The 24143-nt window shown below is 36.5% G+C and overlaps 1 protein-coding gene across 1 annotated transcript in view; it reads left to right on the top strand.

The window, feature by feature from the left end:
• pms1 (PMS1 homolog 1, mismatch repair system component) overlaps positions 1-24143 on the top strand; it is a 50778-nt gene that overhangs the window by 4546 nt on the left and 22089 nt on the right. The window contains exons 3-6 of the mRNA XM_056465725.1: positions 463-579; positions 13386-13508; positions 16681-16830; positions 16921-17675. Of these exons, the coding sequence (XP_056321700.1) occupies positions 463-579; positions 13386-13508; positions 16681-16830; positions 16921-17675 (1145 nt within the window). The remainder of the gene's footprint in view (positions 1-462; positions 580-13385; positions 13509-16680; positions 16831-16920; positions 17676-24143) is intronic.

Here is a 24143-nt window from a genome sequence, read left to right as displayed (position 1 = left end):
AAGCAGATCTCGTATCACAAACTTTGCACTTCACCCTGCATTGGGTTTCATGACTTCTCAAAAAGCTGTTTACTAGTCTGATCCCTTTACAGTCACCAAATTGTAGATTTCATAGCAGTGGAACGCATTGCTTTCAGAAATCAACACCTTGGATATATATATACTTGCATGTGGAAGTGCCAAATGCATAGGTGTGAAAATATATGCGTAACCGCGCTCGTCATGTTGTGCATGAAGCTCGTGTGCTTGATGCTGCCAGATGGTGGAAAAATCGTCATGACATAAAGCGTCCTTTAATGAAATCTGCCGAAGGTTTATCCAAACATTCTCCAGAGTATAACTGTTTATTGGGAAAGCTTGATTGGTGCTTAATGGCATGTTTTGCGAGCATCCAATCCCACAGGTGGTCTTATTTTAGGATGACTGAAAAATAACTTGACCCGTTTTACCGTGTTGTTACAGGCTGTGGTCTGGCAGAAGTCCAGGGTGTCGGATCACCGAACTGCCCTCATGGCCGTGCTCGGAGCAGCGTCCGTAGCCAACATGCTCCCCGTCCAGCATCACCAGGAGCAACCAGAGGTCAGTGAAGCACTGAGAAAACACGGGCATATTTATCCTCTCCAGCATGAGCAGTAGGGATCCACAGATGCACCAGCATCCGTGACGGTCTGCACTGGGAAACTATTTTTGTAGAATGTTCAAGCAAACAGGGTTCGCTTCAGTCGCACGCATCACTTTATTAATACGTGTTTGTGGGAGCTCGAACCTACTTTTAAACATCTTTGCACTTCTGTCAGGTTGCTAAACCCAAAGACTCGTGTAACAATTTAATTCCGAACGGCTTTCCTCTCCCTGGAGAGCTGTTTCTCTTTTTCCTGGTTGTGCATTCCGCAGCAATGACTTTTTGCATGAATGACTCAGCATTCTTACCTAGGTTATACCTTACATAAAGCCGTTTAATTTTCACGACGGGATTAAACACTTCAGCTTATATGTGGTCTTTATATATTGAATTTTTTATGGCTCTGAGGATTTTCTGGACAATTCGCACACACATAAATCTGGTTGAATGAACGACAGCAGTAAATAACAGTCAGTTTACACCAAACCCTAATCCCAAGCAAAGATTATACAAGACATTTTAGCATGTTGTATTAAATGTTGTATCATGTATGCTCTAACTTGAACTAAGTATAAACAATGCTTGTACAGAATTTTGGGTCTAATTTTTGTCATTATTAGAATTTAAATTTGGGCTTGGTAATGTTAGTTAATGCACTGTAAGCAAGAACTAACAATGAACAACATTAACGTTTAGAAAGATGAATAAGTACTGTAATGTATTGTTCACTGTTTGTTCATGGTATTTTAATGTATTAACATTAGCTAAAGGACTCCTATTTTAAAGTGTTAAAAACAAATTTCATATAATTATGGCTGTTTAATTGTTTTAAAGGAATAGTTCAGCTGAAAATTAAAATTTACTCATTGTCAAGTAGTTGAACACAAAAGAAGATATTTTAAAGAAAGCTGAAAACAGGTAACCATTGACTTACATAATTGGAAAAACAAATACTATGGAAGCCAATGGTTACAGGTTTCCAGCTCTCCTCAAAAAAACAACTTTTCTGTTCAACAGAAAAAGAAACTCAATTATTTAAAACAAATAAAGGGTAATTAGATGATGACAGAATTTTTCTCTCTAACCTTATTGTTGGTATGTCTTTAAATGATCAATATTACTAGATATTTATGTGTAATTAGAATTAAAATCGCCAAACTTTTTTGTTATACCGTTCCTACGGTATATCTAAGACTTTTTTTTTTATTTACATTTGTTTTTAGGACAACAGTATCTCCAGCAGAAAATATATCCAAGATGCCGTTTTAAGTTGTAAAGAAATCAGGGTTTTTAAAACTAATGAAGGCAGCAGAGGTCAATGATTCATTTAAATTATTTAGCCTGATATGTTCACTGCTCTAAAATATTTTAAATGACGTACTACGAATGCCATTTTGTCATCATCACATGAGATACCCGCATCAGTTGCGTTGCTGTACTCCCCTTCATGAATTCTCTCACAGTCATCATGGGATGGTGTAGCATTCATTGAATGCACATTTCAGAATCGCAAGTGATAGGTCATCTGGATACGTCTCGCATAATGTTTTCAATTCTATGAGTTCGGACATACTACTTGGCTCGCATACTGTTTTAAGCGTACTATATAGAATGGAAGTATGTGATTTTGGATGCAGCCATTGTGTTCAAAGCAGGAAAAAAATTCTTGTTTTTTACTCAGACTTTTAAAAAGAATATATTTTAGAGCATTAATCATAATGTTGTGGTCGGCGCCAGTGGTGTAGTGGTTAGTGCGTCGACACATGCACTCAGGTGCTCACGGCGACCCGAGTTCGATTCCCGCCTCGTGGTCCCATGCCGATCCTTCCCCTCTCTCTGCTCCCCATGCTTTCCTGTCAATAATCTTTACTGTCCTATACATTAAAGTTGAAAACACCGAAAAAAATAAAATAAATAAATAAAAAATTCTGAATATTGTGGTACCGTGATATTTTATCTAAGGTTATCATAATGTTAGAAACTAACGGCCCATGATGAAACGAATAGCAGAAACATAACACATTAGTTCTAGAAATGTTTAGAACGTTTTGTTAATATATTAGATTTTTTTTCTCTCTTACAACATGTGACTTTACTGTTCAAATACTATTTGTGGTCATTGTATTTTTAGGGCTGAATTTTTGCTACTTTAGTCATAGTTCATTATAGAACTGCCTATACTGAAAGGCTGTGTGCCTTTGTAATATTACGTGCTGTCATGCAGCATTTACCTTGCAGCGGTCAGTGACGGGTCACATTACAGAGTCAGCAGTGAACCTATGGACCGAATGCGGCAAACTTTGCGACAAATGCAGCAGTGAATTAAAGGAGCCTTTAGGGACTGCAATGTACGTGGTGAAAGGGCCTCAGAGGGACATAACCTGCATGTGTTGGCCAGAGTCCACAATCCCGCTGCTCTGGCACAGATTTAATACACTGCTACAAACACAACGAGCCAGCATTCGTTCAAGCATTAAAGTGTGTGATATAAAGTGTTCAGAATTGCTAAAAAACCTGTGAGCTTGACACGCATATGAAGACTGAATGTTTGCTGCAGGTGTAATGTGTTCATTGCCTGCGGTGCTACTCCAAACTAATCCTGCTTGACTAATCTTCAGCATTTTTGGGTCACTCCTATTATGCAGTATTTTTTTCAAGCACATTACTGTTGTTAAAGAGCAGGTCATATGGGTTTTCCAAAAATATCTATTTTGCTGTTTGCAAAATTGTTAAAGAAAAATGCAGGATAAATAAACACATATTTGTCTATATAAATATATAAATTCATAAATGTATATAAAGAAAGAGTCAGCTCTGTATTGCCCTTCAGACCTTTATTATGTTCCAAGCTTCAAAAAAACATAGAAGTAGATTTTTACATTTTCTTAAAGCTTTCAGAAATGAAACTAATAATAATAATAATAATAATGTACTATTCTTTAATTGCATTTGTCCTTTTAAATGGACATCAGGTCAAAACGGTTAAGTTAAAAATAAAATAATACAAGTAGTTGATCTTTACTTGAAGTTACTTTTGTAGGTTACAAACTTGAACAATATAACATTTAATTTTAAAGCTTTATTATCAGGACCCATTGTACTTTGCAATGTACCTGACAAAAGTCTTTTCGTCTATCCAAGTTTTAGGAACAACAAATAATAACTTAACTTCTAGTTGATCATTTGGTATCAGAACTGGCTTATATGAAAGGCAAAGGATTCCAGATTATGCTTATTTTACCACAATAAAATATGATCATGCCTGGATTTTCAATTCTTTAATTAGGACAGTAAGGTCTGACTTTGCTGAGCAGCACAAATGTCTTTATACCTCAGGCTGTTGAAGTTGCCATCCACTCTGCAGATCTCTCGTACGCCCCATACTGAATGTAACCCCAAACCATGATTTTTTTTTTTTTTTGCTGAACTTGACTGATTTCTGTAAGAATCTTGGGTCCATGCGGATTCCAAAAGGTCTTCTGCAGTATTTGTGATGATTAGGATGCAATTCAACAGATGATTCATCAGAAAACAACTGTGATTGAGGTCAAGACTTTTGTCAGGTAGTGTATATTGTACATACATATTTAATGTCTACAAAACTTCTACTCAATACAATCGAATGTTAACTATAATTAGTAAATGCAATCCTTCTTATTTTTCTACAATCTATGAAATATTAGCAAATTTAGCAATAAATGTGATCTAACCATTATAAATGTTGCTTAATTCTGTGTAGCAGAAAATTTTCAGATTACAACAGACAAAGCCTTACTGCCATTTGATTGGATTACAAATGTTCACTATCATGGAAAGCTGGCTGTAAATTTGGAGAAATGCTCTAGAAGTAATAAAAAGACCTACCATGAAGTCCATTGTAATGTAAGTGGAAAAGGTTAACAAGTTTTTCTAATTTTTAACCTGATACCAATCTACCTCGACACAATCAAACTAATACATTAGAAAAATCCCTGCCTGACCGCTCAATACAAATACTATTAAATAGGCATTTAGTTTCTGACACAGAATAGATATGGAAAAACCAATCAAAACTGGCTTGACCAGCTAACCAATCAGAATAGAGTTTGCTTATGGAGGGGAGGGCTTTACAGACCCTAAATAAATAAAAAAACATTCTGAGAAAGTTACAATGTTTTCTGACAACATTTAAACGTGTTGTAGGGGACTCCCAACACAATATTAAGGTCCTTTAAAATACCATATGACCTACTCTTTAATCTATTCCTTTTAATGTTTAGAATATCACAAAAATAACAGTGAGATTACGATAATTTAACTACTTCAGCTACTTTGGGAATGTTTTTTTTTTTTGCAATGTAAACAGCACAAACCATGTGGTATCAGATCTTATTCTAATCTGATTTGAGCAAGCTGTATTTGTGGTCCTTAACCTGATACAGGTCTGATTTCAAATTGTAATTTTGTCATGAAATTATCGAAAGGTAATTTTTTTCTTAAGCTTTTTTTTAATTTCAATCGAATAAATTTGACTAATATTTCAATTGAAATATAAGTAGATATGCAATTATAGTAAAAAGTTTATCTAAAATAAGATAAAACACATTTATAATGAAATTCAATATAAAAACTAGGGATGCTCCAATCGATCGGCCGGAGATCGGTATCGGCCAATCATCACATTTCATGATTCGATTGGTACTCGCTGATCTAGCTGATCTCATGAACTGATCGCAAGTGTTTTTTTACTACCAGGGTTATACATCCTCAGCACTACAACACGTGAGCAATGTTTCTAAATTGCATTGTCAGTATTTTTTCTTACCATTTTTCATCTGTTTTATCTATTGTTATTTTTTTAAAGCTGCTTCTGACCATTACATGTATGCAAATTAGTCTCTTAGGTAAGGTCAGATCTTATACATAGAGGGAAAATGTGGTTATGCAATGTTAAAGTTATATAATGCTTGAAGCTTCAGAATTGGGACTTGGTATCGGCTGATCACAAAAACAAGGAATCTGTACTCTGTATCGGCTGCAAAAATCGTGATCAGAGCATCCCTAATAAAAACATAAAACTGTTTTACTGTGATTTACTCTGTGAAATTTAAACTAAAATGTCGATGATTCAACACCAATACAGATGTATCCATGTTTGCAATGTAAAATGTTTGCAAATTAACATCACATTTTCATTTTTGGATGAACTGTTCCTTTAATAACCTAAATGAAGTTCAGTTTGACACAGATGATTCTCGTATACTCTAAATCAGGGGTCACCAAACTTGTTCCTGGAGCGCCGGTGTCCTACAGATTTTAGCTCCAACCCTAATCAAACACACCTGAACAAGCTAATCAAGGTCTTACTAGGTATACTTGAAACACCCAGGCAAGTGTGTTAAGGCAAGTTGGAACAAAACCCTGCAGGGACACCGGGCCTCCAGGACCGAGATTGGTTACCCCTGCTCTAAATAGTGTTATCGCAATACTGGAAATTCCAACTTCGAAGCGGTACCAAAGTCTCTTTAAGACAAGTCATTTCACTTGCCGGCCATCTTTGAAATGCCTCTCGGACAGTATGCTAGGGCATTCTGTCTGAATGGGGAAACATCAAATTCTCAAACTGTTTGCCAAACTTACGATTACATATTTGGAATCACCAATAACATTAAACAGCAACTGTTTAATTTCTAAACGTTCAAATGAAATAAAATCTGCATTTTTTAGGTTGCTCGAGCTAATGCGCATGTGCACTCGAAAGGAAAGCAATCATGACACCAACCTCATTTATGGCCATTCTACACATTATCATCTGGATAATAATCGTTTGATCCATAGACTGTAAAATATATGGACGGAGCATCCGTGACGTCACCCATAGGTTCTGAAGAGCGCAAAAGAAGCTACTAGTAGGCGCGGCCCAACCGTCGCCATTTTGTTCGCGCGTCATCGCACCCACGGCGGGATACCAAATAAGGGCAAAGAGGCGGAGAGTGGGCGGAGCTACAGACGCCTGCTGGCACTTTGCTTAGACCTAGCAGACAGACTTTACTTTGGGAGAAACGCTTAATACTTCATTACCTGCGACTCGTTTGTGTTCTGACCACATGTGCTTGGCTGTACACTATATCAATAAAGTGTTTAGACTTTTAAAAACACTGTTGTAATACAGTGAGCCACTAAACATTGTTCTTATGACGTTTTTCTACAGGAGGAAAACGCGAATTACTTCCAAACACTTTAATTATAGTCTGTGTTAGTAAATGCAAGACTATTGATGAACTCCAGCATAACACTGTATGACAACGCTTCAGATGACTGATCTAGAGCCTACAGCTAATCAATCTGGCAAATTCTGGAGTGCTTTATGGGTCTAAAGAAAAATATTAATGATAAATGATCTTAAATAAAACAAATACATTTATAGAGATGGTATACAAGTATATAACTTTACTCACATGGGAAACGGAGGCCACGTGAATGATTTGTGAACACAATTAAGTGCACACAGCATCCCATATCATCTGACAATTGTAAGAAAGAAGTCCAAAAGGCAGCTGACTGTGTAAAGCCACATAAAACAAAACAAAAATACGATGAATATGCCGAGGTCAGTGGCTAATCTGCCGGATTCAGCTGAGGTGAAGTGACGGCGACCAGCGAGACCTAGCTGTCACTCAAGTGGCCACGCCCTTAATTATGCAAAGTTAATATAACCTAATATAAAGGAAATGGAGGAGTTATAAAAAAATTCACCCCCCTCACAGTTGTTATGGAGGGTAATAATAGCTATATGAACCAAAATCGTTCTTTGTACCAGGCTGTAAACACGTTTTTTTCTGTTGTAAAATTGGCCATTCTAACAGTGGGCTCAATTGCAACTTGCTCTATTATGGAGCCAGGACTAGCGGAATTTTGATGAATTGCAGTTTCAGTTACTTCAGTATTGGCTTCCCGAGAGAGAGCGGGAGGTTGCCGCTTGGTTTGATCGCGTTGGTCCTCTGAAGTAATCCACAGCCTGTTCTTGATGATGAATCTCCTCCAGAAATGACAACGACTCTTTGTTTACAAGTTCGAGTAGTTGCTGTCATGTAATGTGTGTTTGACAAGACGAAATGCACCTCGCGTTCGTTTCATGCAGATTACAAAATCAGAAAACATTTGTTTTCAAGTGTAGTGGGCTCATTTAAAAGTAGAGAAATCAAGCTTTATGTGGACATATTTCTTATGTTTGTGAAGTGAGTATTCGCTGAGATTGCAGTGTGTTTGTTGACCACAAAAACTGTCGTAAAAGCATGCATCTGATCCGAACTTCTCCCCTGGAGAATCATCAGTCTATATTGATTGCTGATTGGCTACTGTACTAGTAGGCGGTGCTTCATATTCACCGTTACACTTTCCCCCATTCACAACAATACGAGTGACATGTCTTGTGTATTTTATAGTCTTTGACTGTACTTATCGAAAAAATACCGATATTCGATACTATTTTAGATACTGTGGGGAATAAATTCTGCAAGTATGCAAATGAAGTAAAAATGGAAAAATAACTAAACTTTATAGTGCTTTTATCCGGTACATCAGCAAGTTTAAAGGGCAATAATTAAACAAAAATAATATCTAATTTGCAATATTTCCTGATTAAAACAAACGTGTTAAAATGTTAATATTATTATTAATTATTCGTCTCCCTGCTGGTGAGAAGAGAGAGTGTGAGGGAGGGAGCAAAGCCAATATCGATACTAACCAAAACCAAGATTGTATAATTTTAAAGATTTTGGTATCAATATTTATCGATATATATATCGTTTTTGGTTTTTTTTGACAACACTAACTCTAAATTTTTATTTACCTCCTATTAGGTGTCACGTTCAGGCTTAATAAAGTACCTAATCATAACCAGGGCAAATAGAATAAATAAATAGATAGATAAATAAATGAAATATATATTTAATTTAAAGAATATTTTATATTCAATTTACACACTTTTTAATTAATAAAATAATTTAATTTCAACTCTAGCATATTAATTTAAAATGTATAGGGGTTACATAACAGGAAAGACTAATGTTCCTTTCTTCTGGTCATTTTCTCCCCCTCTACCTTCAAACGAACCGTTTGACCTTTTCTACCTTCGTCAGCAATAACACTCTCTTATCTCCCCTTCTTTCAGCTAAAGGCTCTCCTGTCGCTGATTCTGCCTCTCGTTCTATAATTATCTCCCTATTACGCAGAACTGTATAGGTCATACAGTACATGCATGACATGGTGATTCTAATTTAGGCATTTGGCCTGATCTCATCGCTGCCCTGCTGGAGAGGATGCTATTGTTGGTGCACACATGGTGTCCTACTTTGATATGTGAGGCTGATGAAGAATGCACAACGCTAGCATTGTCTAAATTTGCTGGCTCATTTAAGTGTGATTTATTCATGCTAAGTGTCCTTTTACAGAATATGCGTTTGAGTGGAGCGCTGCGGTTTGCACAGTCCCTGCTTGCATTTCGCCTTCATGTAGGAATAATTCTCTGTAGGCACACTTCGGGATTTGGCTCGGGCTGTTTTTGGCAGCTCGATCCTCTCCTGCTGAACGTATAGCAGGACACATTGCGTATAGAGCTACACTCGATGGATGGTTTTAGCTGAGTCTTGCCAATATTCTGTAAAGCCATGTGCCAGATGAGAATGCATCTTTGCTTACCACTTATTAGTTGTAAGTCATCCTAGCATTCTAGGAATTGGTGGGTTTTACCAGGAGTTAATTTATGGCTTTGAGAGGAGGATCTGTTGGAGTAATCAGTCATTAGGTGCACACTCATCATCAGGTCCAGCCCAATGCCAAGACCATCGCTAACCCTTCACCCCACCCCTCACGGCTTTGACACGTGAAGCCATTTGCAGATTGCCCTGGTGCATTCCGTTTTATGTATTTATTTATTTGAAAGTAAACTTCAGTAGCAGATAAGTATAGATGTAATGGTAGGAACATTTCCTATCATGATTATTGTGACAAATTGTTACTGTTATTTTTTTGCAGATACACTTTCCTACAAAATCATCCCAATCTATCTAAAATGATGAATTATTTCCTAATAGAGCTATTCAATTCATCTGGTGAAATTGGATTCAAATTGCAATATACAGCGAGGAAAATAAGTATTGAAAACGTTCAAATTTTTCTTAAAAAACATATTTCTAATTTTCATATTTGAAATTTTCACCAGATGTTGATAACAACTAAAGAAATCCATATATACTAAGACAACAAATCTTATCAGTGTACAAATTAAGTTATGTTTAATAAAATGAAATGATACAGGGAAAAAGTATTGAACACATGAAGAAAGGGAGCTGTAGAATGGCAGTGAAAGCCCAGACAGCAGCTGAAATCTCTCAGTAGTTCTTCAGCAACTCTCTGCCCTTCGTCATTGTAAATTGATATTAGCTGCTTCAGTTTAACATCTACATTACCGGGAGGGTAAAGATGAAACCAGGATGGACATTTCAGCAAGGCAATGATCCAAAACACAGCCAAGGAAACTCTCAAATGCTTTCAGAGAAAGAAAATCAAGCTGAAAATCAATGGCCCAGCTAATCATCTGACTTGAATCTAATAGAAAATACAAAATAATGACCAGATTTGATAGACGAGACCCACAGAACCATCAAGATTTTTACACTCTGTTGAAGTCTGTGAAAAACTCACACCTGAGCAATTCATTCTCCATATGAGAGGCACAAAAAGCCTTTTATATAGCAGTTCAGTACTTTCTTCTTGTGTCATTTCATTGTTATTTATTACACACAACAAATTTTTCAGATATTTTTGTTTTGTTTTATTTTTATGTTTGTATTGTTTGGGTTTTTACCAAAATCTGGTACAATTTCATGTAAACAGCTCCTTTAGAAATGTATTCCCAGGAAAAACATGACGTGTTCAATACTTATTTTCCCCACTGTATATATCATAGAAAAACAAAAAACCCCAGTGTCAATTTTATGCAATTTCGTGTTTTTTTTTTTTTTTTTTCTAGAATCAAATAATTTTTTTATTTTGGGAAACTTTTACTTAATTATTATCTAAATTATTAACATAATACTGTACTTTTTTTTACTCCACTTTATTTCATAAATTGTCATGCATACAGATTGGATAGCTGTGCCTAATTCAGTTAATTATTTTCAGTTAACCTGTTAGCTGAACGTTTCATGTGTGACTAGGCTCTAGGGTTGGGGAATATGGTTAAAAATCACAATAACATTTTTCTGATCCATCGATATCAGTAATTATCATGATAAATATTGGGCTTGATTCACAGTGATTGGATCTAAAGAATTTTTAGTTTCGTTTTGAAGCATGAACATTATATTAAATATTTATTGAACATGTGTCATTATTTTACTGAGGGAAAATGGTATTGTTTAATGATATGGTAAGAATTCAGTTCAGTAAATTGAAATTTCAGGGAATTAACAAGTGAGCAATGGGGTGAATGCACAAGGACTTTTAATTTCAGTCAGCCAGCCCCAGGGCTTCCGGTTAATTATCATCCCACACAAAATCGCCGTGTTTAAGATCTGATTTCTTTAAATACCAGCAATCTTCACAGCCTGGCTGAGATGCAATATAAAGTGGGTCTCAGACCAAACAAGAAGCACTGCATTAAATTATATTTTTTTGCGCCATGTCTTCAAAATATGGAAATTAATTTTACTTCAGTATTTTCAATGGAGTTTCTGTGCTGGCCTGCAGCTAATGACGGTGCCTGCGTTTACACAGTCTTTCATCTCTTTTATGCTTTAACAACCAAATAAATGCTTAAGTCTATTTAACTGATTATATTTTAATTACAACAGCGATGCTGTAAAAGGAACCTAATGAAGCTGAAAATAGTCACATAAAGCTCTCACCGGAAGTTCATCATTGGCTGAAAAACACTAGCTGTGCATATTAAAGCCAAGAACAGGAGATCTTCTGAGCTTGAGTGTGTGTGAAAACTTAGTTGCTAATAAATTTGTGTTAGGGCTGCACGATATTGGGAAAATCTGTCATTGCAATATTTAATTTTTCTGCGATATGAAAACAATTTCACCAGATGACTTAAAGCTCTATTTGGAAAAAAATCATAATTTTAAATTGATTTGGGTGATTTTGTAAGAGGTGAATATAATATTGAACAATCTACCAGCATAGGTAAATAAAATAGAGCAAAAGATTTGAAATAAACAAAGTTTTGAGGTGTCTAACAGTATACAGGTATACAGTAATTAAATAATCAACTGTAAATGAATACTGCAGTCTTCATATTATAAATAATTCAATGAAGTTAAACATTATTAAAGTTACAAACGGCACAATTTTAAATGCTTGAATTCTTTTAAAATCTTCATACAGTCACGTGCCTCAAAAACACGTAAACGACTTGACTCTCACGCTGTTATGGTTAATATAATTAAAAACTATACAGTGACTGTGTTTGTGAACTGTGGCTCCTGTTCAACTCTAATCCTAATTTAACATTGCAGATGCTGCGATGTGACTATTGCGGATGCACACACAACAATATTGATGCTAGAACAATATAATGTGCAGCCTTAATTTGTATAATTTAATATTCTAAATGAAAATAAGGTTGCTATAGAAGCTGGCTTGGTGTTAAACACACAAACATATTAATAAAAATCATATTTAGGTCACAACTGTCAGTTGTTTCTGAAGAGTTGCTTATACACACTATTAAATGATTGAATGTGCACCTATTTGTGTATTACCGTTTAATTGGGGTTTTATTTAAATTCTAAATTAAAACAAGTGAACAGCCGATAATATTTGTGCTGTAGTATTCATCTGGTGGTGGTCATGTGATGTCAACATGAAAGATGATGAGATAATCCACTTCATTCCAGCATTGAAACATTAATTTGAGTCGTATGTATTTTCCAGAATTTCATAGAGACTCTGCGGTGGGATTGTTTTTACTTTCTAACGAGTTTTTATTCCATTATTGTTTACATATAGAGTCAATCAGAAGAGCTTTATTTTGGTTCTGCGTTGGAATGGTTACAGGTTTTCTGAAGCGGGTTTGCAGTTGACTGTTTTTGTGCTGTGGCCGAGATCCTTCTGCGCTGGAAGAGTCCAGAATAATAACCTCCATTCAGTGCACAAAACAGAAAGGACTGGGCCACCTACGCCACCGTAATTGACAAATGTGGCAAAGTATACAGAACATAAGTGTTGATTGTGAAAGTCACAATACCCCTGATTATCAGGTTTGTCAGAGACTCCAATTAAAATGTCCTCTTGCCAGCCAACTGCTGTGCTTGTTAATTCCAAATTGTGAGCTCTAGCATCACAATCCAGCCCTAGATCACTGATTAATTTGGAGCCGTTTCTCATCCCGCCACTTCGCCGGTGCTGCCTTTAGCCAAGAGAAACATTGCACATTTTAGCAAACTTGGCCACTACATAGTTAGGAGATGACAAATGGGTCCTGATAGCACAGCGAAGTCTTAATTGGTTACTGCAAAGTGGGCTGAAGGCCAGCAGTGCGTCATTTTGTTTGTTTTGGAGGAAGTTCACGGAAGCCTCAATGTGCTCTGACAATTAATGAGTATGGTTTGGTGGCAGGGAGGGAAATAAAAGATTAACTACACTAGATTTAACATGGACTGAGTTTATTACTCACCAGCTTCTGAATGCACATTTCAACCAGGAAATATATGTAAAAGCTTGAATTTTTTTGGGTTGTGGTATTCATGAATCAGTGTGTCTTATGTTTGCTCAGATCGCCATCGATGGATTCTTTCCCAAACCAGGCTCAGATTTTAATTCCACCAGCTCCTCTACGACTGATAAGTCATTCATCTTTGTAAACAGTCGACCTGTGCATCATAAAGAGATGCTTAAGGTAAAGGAGCTACCATTTACAATTTCCCCACTGCTATTTAAAGGGGTGGTTCACCCAAAAGTAAAAAAAACAAAACAATTGTCATCATTTACTCAATCTTTACTTGTTTCAAATAAGTTTTTTTTTTATTTCGTTTCAATGACCGTATAAGAAGGTATTTTGAAGAATGTCGAAAACCTGTCACCCAGGGGTTCTCAATGTGTACAACAGGGCTATTCAATTGGAGGCAATTCATTTCGGCCTTCCAAATTGGGTGACCAAGACATCAAAAAATAAATTTAGTTCAGTCAAAAACGGACGCTGTAGTTATGAAGTGACGTGCATCTGTTCAATACAGCACGAGTCACCTAACATTAAGCAAGTGAGTGGCGTGAGCGGCCGAAAACATTTGGATACTTACTCGTAAAGGCTTCTCAATGGCGTGTTTCTATTGTATGGAATCGAAACTGCTTCAACTAAACAAAGTTATGCCACCTGTTTCAAGTTTCGAGCTTATACACCAAGGCTAATACGCACGCACACTGGATTATCTAGCAGCGGGCCATTCACATATCGCATATTTTTTTCTCTGCGCAAGTTCAATTTTTTCAATGTATAGAATATATGGCAATATGCGCGTGCAAGCGAAGCGATTCCAGACGCACCAAGTAGAAAACATGTCGCGCTGTAGCGGTAAGAGTTGTGCGTGGTTTTCAGTGCAATGTAAACAAAAGATATGTTAGACAAATTACAATGAAAATGATTATGTATGTATGAACGCAGATGATAACAACAGTTAATTTAAATACTTACCTAATATAAATCTTAAATTTACATTAGACGTGATAACCGTGAAACCATAATTGTTCTTCAGACTATATAATCGTACAACCAAAATCTATAATTGTTGCATCCATAATTGGTATGCAGTTCAAAAGATAACATATGAAGGTGTTTGAATGCAGAAGAAGCCTACTTAAGCAATATTGTAATATTACAAAAGCCCAATGCACTGATATTTTGTAGTTTCAAAATACAATATATTAAAATTTTAATTTAGAAAAGTACAACGTGGGTGTCTTAAGGAGCAAAAATACAACATATGGACTCTTATATACTGTTGTGTCATCACTCATATTGCAAGTCATAACTCTCCAGCCCCTCATTTTGCATGCTTTTTATGAACTGGCCCCCATGACAAACTAATTGAATAGCCTTGGTCTGCATTAAAAGGTCCAAATCTGAATTTTTATTAGGTCAAAGATCCGGAACAATTGATTTTACATAGCTTGTTTTTAATAAACATCCATAACATGCATCACAAGTCAACACTGTTTATTTTTCTTTGCATTCAAAACACTTCAAATACAATGCAAATGTGGCAAAACCACTAATATAAGTGCATTTTTCTACAAAACAATAAAAGGTAGGCCAAAAAAACAATAGTATCTGAATGCAGCCATCATGATGCAGAGATGCAATGTCAGACACAATGCACTCAATGTACCTGGTGAGGTCACTGTGACGGGTAGGGTTAAGTGTGGGTATTAAAAAGAATTGCAAGCAGCTCAGATTGCAACTGCACCATGTCTGCATCTAGATATCTCTCCATAAAAAGGTTAGAAATACAAATGGTGTGTAATGAGAAATTTAGTTGTTGTAGTTTTGCGGTCCTTATATCTGTATTTTGTGGATACTGCTGTTCAAATTGTCAGTGCTTCTTTCATAGTGGTTTTTCACTTTTCACTCTTTACAACTCTAATTGTCTCATTACAAATCAACCAGGGGTGCGTTTCCGAAAACCATCATTAGCCAACTAAGGTTGCAAGTTCCATCGCTACAAACATAGTTTGTTGATTTGGCGTTTCCCAAATCCATCGTTCCAACGAACATTCGCAAACTGTGTCGCAAACTGTATGCTTGCAACTACACCTCTGGAGCTGTAGTTAGAAACATAGTTCCTAGCTGTGTTCTATTACCAGTAATCCCCCCTATGCCTTATTCATTTAGAACATTCCAACATTTGAACTTGGAATTCTTTTTTTGCAAAGCATTAAAGTCAGCTCTCTTAGGTGTAATTTGCTTTCAAAGTAATTTTTACAGTTCAGTTTTAGCGATCTTCATGTTTACAATTGCGTTGTCTTTGTAGTGCACTTTAAAAACATTGATGTCATTTTGAACACAGCCGTGGCTCATGACGAAAGCTATAGGTGACTTATTATTTAAAAGTGGAATTGATATTATGTCTGCAAAGCTTGTGAAAACAAAAACATAGCATACGTTAATGCTTTCAATTATAGTAGATTAGTTATTAAGTATCTGTACTGTATATGACATGGGTATGTTGGTTAGCACATTTATGCAGTGGTTTACTTGTGCCAAATTGTAAAAGTAGACTTTACATTTCCTAATAAATATTCAATTTCCTTTTTTAATAAATAGCCTCATTATTTATTTATTTATATGATTTCTGTATGATATTAGTAAATGTGTTAGCTAAGTGCATGTTTTTACCAAAACTAATATTGGATTTTTTTTTTTTTTTAAATGCGTGTGCATATAAAACGATATAATTTGCGCAAAGAAATGATGGGGTTCTTCTCTATAAAGAAGTTGTTACCACCCTGTTTAGAGCATCATTATGGGCATTTTAGGTTATAACTAACGGACTATAATAACTATTATAACTAACTAATAGAGTCGGGTCTGGATTGAATACCCTCGCGGTCCGGATTTGAGAACCCCTGCTGTAACCATTAACATCTTTAGTAGAAAAAATAAATAATATGGAAGTCAATGTTTACAAGTTTCTTACATTCTTCAGTGAATCTTCTGTAGTGTTTAACAAAACAAAACATGATGTAAATGATGATTTTTCTTTTTTTTTTTGGTGAACTACCCCTTTAAGTACATTTAATGTATGTTTAACCATGTTTTATGTCCTTGTTTGGCTCTAAAATGTTGATATTCTCTCAAACCTTTAGATTTCATCTTAGATTTACTTGATTTTGTTTTCAAATATATTGATATTTTTCAGATTTTGATGAAGTTTTGATTGAATTCCATCGATTATGCCATGACCTAATTCTGTATTACCAGACTATATTTCTTTGAAGGTTTATTATGAAGTTGTAATTTTACAGAGACATCTGTATAATCATAGTCATGTTCTAAATGCACATTTTCACTGCAGCTTATCAAGCAGTATTACACCAGTGCTCAGTCTAACAGTGAATCCGTAAGCCGCCGATATCCCAATTTTATGATGAACATCACCTTACCGGCCTCAACTGTGGATGTTAACCTGACACCTGATAAAACCGAAGTGATGCTACAGAATAAGGTAAACAAGTGTAGGACATGTACATTTATAGTACATTTATAAAAAAAAAAGTGTTGGGTTAATTGAATCTATATTAACACTTTTCACCAGGATGAAGTTCTGTTGGCAGTGGAGACCATGCTGATCTCTTTGTACGGTTACTCTAATGGCGAAGAGAATCTCAAAACTGCAGGAAATCCCCCTGATGTTACTTCATTAGATGTGCCTGAACAAGCCACCCCAGATATTAGTTTAAAGCACCCAGAACTGCCCGAGGATTCTTCCTCAAATGCAGATAAACAGGAAGTTGAGCTCTCCTTGAGCAACACAGCAAACACCAGCTCTTCTTCGATTTCGGAGGATTGGGTGATCAACAGAAGCTCAAGTGATTTGGAAAGTATTAATTGCTCATTACCTGCTGACGACGTGGTAATGAACTCTACAGCTGATCTGAACTCCAACTCCCCAAAGGCATCGAAGAGTGACAGTGGTCCAGAGAGCCACATATCTGCTGAGAACTGGAGTGCGGGCAGGGCCTTCTCCAATCAAATCACTGGGGAATACCTAGAACCTGTCAAACTGCACATCCCAAAGGCAAACGAAGACCTTGGAGGAACTGAGGCCAAGAGTGTGAAGTCTAGCCCATCTAAAAGGCCGTCTAACGTGATTGTGGAGAAAATGGCCAAGCTAACAGCCTACGAGCTGATCAGCAACCGCTCCGTACGTCAGCCCTCGTCTGCCTTTTCGCTGTTTGAGCAAGACACCAGATCGCAGGTCCTCCAGGAGAACCCAAAAGCCAGTCCTCAGGATGTCACAGCTGCTGCGAAAGAGAGATGGGAAAGCCTCGGGGAGGAAGACCGCAAGAAGTAAGTTTCCAGATTTCACCCGTGAAGACACACTTTCCAGTTGCTGTGATTCACTCTCTCTGTGTGTAGCGAGAGAAAAATTGACCTGCCACTAGCATTCGTAAAATATGGATTGGAAAATCTCCTTGGCCTGGTAGAGTGTTGCTACCTGAAGGAAGAATTGATGAGCTGTTTGTATTTTCCAGAAAACTGCGTTTGATTACTTAGTTTGATGGTCAATAGGCTGTTTTCCATTGTAAAAGAGGTATTCAGGCTTTTTTTCTAAAAGATGCCACATTCTTTTAGTTCCATCTGGTGCCAGAAGATTCCTTTTCATTCTATACCAGATGAAGTCCATATCTGGCTAATTTATTGGTTGGTTATCGGCTCCAGGAATTCTCGGTTGGATACGTGGATATATCTTATCACCCTAGAAACTACCTGTCAGAATCTACTAATTCTTTGTTATTACACTCTTTCCACATTTTAGAATAGTAGTCATCAAACTATGACATAACACACATGGAATTATGGGAAATATTACCGTAGTTTCCAAAAATAGTGACCAAAAATGTTAACCATGCTACCCTTTTGCCTAGATTCCAGTTGGGCATGAGATGCTTTCTGGAATGCTTTTTAAAGTACTAAAAATATAAGGAGTCCCCAATGTATGCTGGGTATTGCTTTTATTTTACTGTGTAATGGTCCGCTTCTACTGAGTGGTACAATACGTTTTTACATGTCTCTTGCGTTTGCCCGTTTCCTAAAGGATCAAATGTGTTGAAGCACTTCAATAATCACACGTACATTATTATCATCAGCTCAGAAAGTTCGTTATTTCAAATATAGACTTGTGGCATTGTCGTTGTCTTGATGAACAGGTGCACACGATAAAGTGAAATCTCTCGTGCGGCTGTTCATCAAGACAACGACAAGCTTTGTTTAAGCTCGGGTCCACCATGGCTCGTTATTATATGTATTTATTACGGTGTAATGTCTCGGCTATCTTTTTAAAAATAGCACTTCCTTCGTTTTCATTCTCCTGGCTTTTGTACGCGCTAGTGACTTATCTCTGTAAACCAATAGTGTTGAGCTGCTCGTCTTGCTTCGCATTTTGGTACCCTTTCTCGCTTTTTGGTACCTTTTTGAAAGAGTACCCAAAAAGTGGTACGGTACAGTTCACTATTTGGTAGCTTTTGAGAGTGGAAAAGGCCATTATAGCATACCGAACTCTACCGTACCACTCAGAGGAAATGGGCCATAAGAAGTCATCCATAAAAAAAAGTCTATGCATTGAGTTATTAATGTGATATAGTAAAATACAATATAGTCTATAACTGAACTGAAAAGTTAGCTGTAAATGACATTAATTATACATATTTAAATATGTATCAGAATTGTGCATTTTAATTGTGCAAGTAATGAAGTATGTCTTGATTAATTATTGATATTCCAGTTCTGTAGAGCATTTGATTGGATGAAAATTTGTGGTGCAAGATGAGTCATCAAGATTTTCGATGCATTTGCCCTCAAGACTATAGATTGGGCATTTCTCATGCATTTTCTTTTTAGCTTAGTCCATTTAATAATTTGGGATCGCCACAGCGGAATGAATCGCTAATTTATCCCGCATATGTTTTACGCAGCAGATGCCCTTCCAGCTGCAACCCATTACTGGGAAACATCGATACACATACACTATACGCACAATTTGTCCAATTCACCTATAGCACATTTGTTTGGACTGTGGGGGAAACCGGAACACCCAGAGGAAACCCATGCCAACACGGAGAGAACATGCAAACTCCACACAGAAAGGCCAACTGACCCAGCTGAAGCTTGCACAACGTTTGCACCTAGTAAGGGATAGTTCACCCAAACTCATTTACTCACCCCTCACTTGTTCCAAACCTGTTTGAGAAAACTGTAACCATTGACTTCCATAGTATTTGTTTTGTCAGTCCTTACCTGTATTCAGCTTTCTTCAGAATATCTTCTTTAGTGTTCATAAAGCTTTGGAGTAAATAACGAGTAAATTTTCATTTTTGGGTGAACTATCCCTTTAAAATGCATCTTCATCAATCTGATCACAAGCAATTGATGCTTAATACAATTATAAATGATGTCTCAAATATTTTGAGCCAGTCCACTTTTGAAACAAGGATTTGTTCATTCAATAGTACACATTTCACTAAGTGCTCCCTCAAAAGTGATGTAGAGTGTTGGGTTATTCAAACACAAGAGACCCATTCAGATGCATGCTAATTCCAGGTGTAAATAGAAATGCGCCTTGGATGACCACTCGCGATCGGACGAGGTAGACACAAGATCATAGCAGTTAATCAGGAATACCCTTATCACTTCAAATTAAAAGAGCGCCCTCCCCTCCCAAAAGCTGTCTAAATCACAGCACGCCAAGTCAGCATGATTAGATGAATGGAAAGTGGATCTCAGCATTGCTACCGGCACTTATGTAATGCATGGAAAAAGACATCTGAATCCTGTTGCGCATTATTGCCGTCTTAACCCTTGTCAAGCACTCATTTGCTTTTCCGGTAGCATGCACTTATGAGAATCAAATTTACGTGGATTCATGTAAGACGGGTCCATCACATATGGGCATGCTGAGCTGAGGGGTCAGAGATTGTTGACATGGATGTTTGGGGGAGGGAGTGCGCTTGTTAGATTTTTGGTTCGCAGTGGTCTGATGCAGCAATAAAATGGCTGGCGCTGATCCAGGCACTCTATATGTACTTGGTTTACATCCAAAGTGCCCACACCAAGGGAACATTGCTTTCTTATTGCACGTTTTATGTGCATTTTATCCTCTTTATGAATTCCAGGCTGAAAATGCAAACCGTGCTGTTTAAATGGCATTCATCATGTATGCGAGCGTCCAGTGAGGTCCTTCTCAGGACACGATAGATGAGCTTTAGTTTGTTGTTTCCACACTCACCTTATTACAATATGATGTTTATGGCGATGTTATAATATAGCTTTACTGATGTAGTACAATAGGTTTTGATGATAATATTTGAATTCTTTTCAGGATCAGGACTTTTGCAGCTTGTCATGATGATCAACCGATACCAAGTACCAATTCAGATGCTTCAAGCGTTATAATGCATAAGGCAGATTTTTAGTCCAAGTATGATACTTAAGCTTAAGATACTTAGGCCCAATCCCAATTCTACCCCTTAGCCCTTAGCCCTTCCCCTTACCCCTTACCCCTACCCCTCGTTTTGCGCGTTCCCGTGAAGGTGTTCCAATTCTCCTTAGCTTGAAGGCGTAGGGCTAAGGGGAAGGGGTGAGTGGGGTATATGCCGAAGCATGCTTATATGACTTTTAATTTGCCAGTAACCTGGGTTAATCGTTTCCAGTCAAATCTATGCCAATGCAAATTCGGCGCGTTTAAGGTCTGTTTTCTTTAAAAATCAGCGATCTCCACTGGCTGAGTGATATCTGATATAAAGTGGGTCTCAGATTGTACAAGAAGATCTGCATTAAATAACATTTTTCCCGCCACATCTTTATAATATGAGCATTTATTTTGTCTCAGTATAATCAATGGAGCTTCTGCGCTAGCCTGCCGATTCTGACGAGCGCATGCGAGTAAACGGCTCTTTGTCTCGTTTTACGCTTGAGCAACTAAATGAATGCCAAAGTCTGTTTAACTGATTGTATTGTAATTACATTACAACATCGATGCTGTAAAAGGAATCGTATAAAATGAAAAAAAACCTCACAATAACAGGTCACCGGAAGTTTATCAGTATGGGAACAACACTAGCTCGGCATATACCCTATAGCCCTTCGAACGAAGATTTTTCAGAACCACACTTGAAACCAAGGGGTAAGAAAATTTCCCAGAATACACCAGCCACAATGGCAGGATAGTTACACCCGGAAGTAAGGAGATCCACAAATTAGTATTTTTTTGTCATTATTATGAATTTTTACAACAAACATGTTTTAATATATCCATAACCGCGTTCGTGTTTTACTATCATGCTTTAAAAAAACTGCTAAAATAAAAACCGCTAAATTTGCAATACCTCATCACTTCAACTTAAATGGAGTGAGTTCACAGTACTCATAGATTAGTTTTTTCTTTTTGCTTATTGGTATAAAAGCAAAGGAATAAATTAAATTACAAAACTGGAAGTATAAGAAAGCAAACAATGTTATTTTAAACAATAATTAACTTTCATTTGGATTGAAATGATGGTTTTAAAACAATATTGAATACTCTTTTTATTTATTTTTTTATTTATTTATTTTTTTATTATTTTTTTTTTATTATTATTATTTTATTATTTTATAATATTTTATTGTTTTTTTTAATGGGTCACCTGGAAGTTAAAATGTATGATGAAATATAATAAAAATGAATTATTATATAAATTATTATATAGTTGTTTATATGAAAACATAAGCCAATGCTATTTAATTATTACTTAAGTACTATTGTAGTTTTATTTTATATTAAAATGTTTTGAATTAGGTGACACGGTGGCTCAGTGGTTAGCACTGTCGTCTCACAGCAAGATGGTCGCTGGTTCGAGTCCCAGCTGGGTCAGTTGGTATTTCTGTATGCCGTTTGCATGTTCTCCCCGTGTTTGCGTGGGTTTCAGAAGTATGCTTATCACTTCAATTGTAAATTTTGAAGCCCATCCCCTTCACACTCTGTTTTAAGGGCCAAGGGGTAGGGGTACAAAAAAAGAATTGGGATTGGGCCTTAAAGTCACAGTGAACTGGAAGCTACGATCATTATTCTTTTAGTAATGTGACGCAGTTCCTAGAGAAACGGAATTTTAAATGAGCAAACACTGGCCATGGCTTTTTTGTACCATGGGCTGAATGGACATAGTAAAGTAGGCATTTAATTCTGAAAGATTAACAGACACCTCCTGCTCAACGTGTCTGTTTGTTGTCATAACTGACAGTTGAAGGGGTGTGGTTAAAGTTGCAATATGTAAGTGGTTGAACCCAGTGGTTGAACTAGATTGCACTAGGTATTGCCTGGATCAAAACACTCGCAAGCTCAGATTGCCAGATTGATGTGAGTGTACCATTTTCTAACTAAAAGCAACAGTACATGATAGGAGAAATCTTTTTTTCAAACTAGAGTTATTGTCCTAGCCAGCACCTGAAAATTCTATATTAGAAATGGCTTCTATTTCTCACAGGTGAACAATGGGATAAACTATGATCACCTCAGGTACACCTCATGTGCTTTATTCAGTGTTAAATGATAATAATATGAGTTTGAATGGCATTTTACATGACATTTATTACCATACTACTGCAGATAGTTTCACCTCAGATGTTGAAAATTAAATAAACCATTTGAAATTGAACTTTAGAATAGAACTGTGACTCAGTGCAAGCCAAGTTACAAAACAAATATCAATCATTCAGCATGTACATAATAATGTTAAAGAGGTTTAATATGTATTAATTAGATTATAAACCTTACCATTTCATGAGTAATTGCATATTCTGTGCTTCTGATTGGCTGTATTTTCTGTCGTGTTTCGTCTGGTGCAAACAGCCAAATTGCTTATCACTGCAAATCTCATAATGTAGCGTGTTGTTAGGACAATGGGTTACAATGTTACCTGCTAAGCTAATGTTTACGTTTGTAATATTTATATTATTTGCAAATGAATAACCTCATGTGGAACTTTAAATCTGCGTCTCATTTCGGAGTCTGCTACTGAAATATAATTGGCTAAACAGGAATTGGGCTGATTAAATGACCAAAACAAAGAGAGCGTTCCAGCACGGAAAGCCCATTTTCAAAGCAGAATAACTGAATTCTGCATAGTTTTTCAGATGAAAAAGAATGTTCACTTAGTTTGTTTCTTGAATATCTCCAAACATATTATGGTATTTTTATGCGTTAGAAGAGTCAAAAACTTACATACAGCACCTTTAAGTATGTTAACCATGCCCAATACCTCAGACTGATGTAATCTGAGTATTTCACTGAAAACAAAATGGAAGTGCATTTTCAGATGAATTGTTCACCACAAAACTAGCAATGTGAGCTAACAAAATCATATGGCTAGTTTTGATTTAATTTGTACTTTAAGTAATGGGGAAATATTGCATGCAAAAACCATTGCTCCATTCTTCGCTGTCACACCTTTTTGTTCTATTATAAACATCTGTACTTTTGAAACGAAATACATTGTAAGTCCTTTAAAATCAGCCATGGACGAGACCCAGTATCAGATACACAGAAAACTAATATGTAGCTTTGCATTATTTTAGTTTGGATGTAAATGTCAACTGCAAAGTCTGTTAATACATTTTCACTGTGAAAGAAAAACTAAAGTCCAAAAGCCCTCAGGTCAAGAACCCATTTCAGTGTTAGATGGCAGTGAAAACCCTCGAGCTTCAACCTTCTGCTCCATTATGAAATCATTTATCTCCCCCATCGGCCTTTCACAGCCTTTCACTTGCATTGGGTGCATTTTTCAA

This window comes from Danio aesculapii, chromosome 9 (assembly GCF_903798145.1).
Source record: "Danio aesculapii chromosome 9, fDanAes4.1, whole genome shotgun sequence".
Taxonomy (NCBI): Eukaryota; Metazoa; Chordata; class Actinopteri; order Cypriniformes; family Danionidae; genus Danio; species Danio aesculapii.
This window is presented reverse-complemented; position numbering and strand designations above follow the sequence as displayed.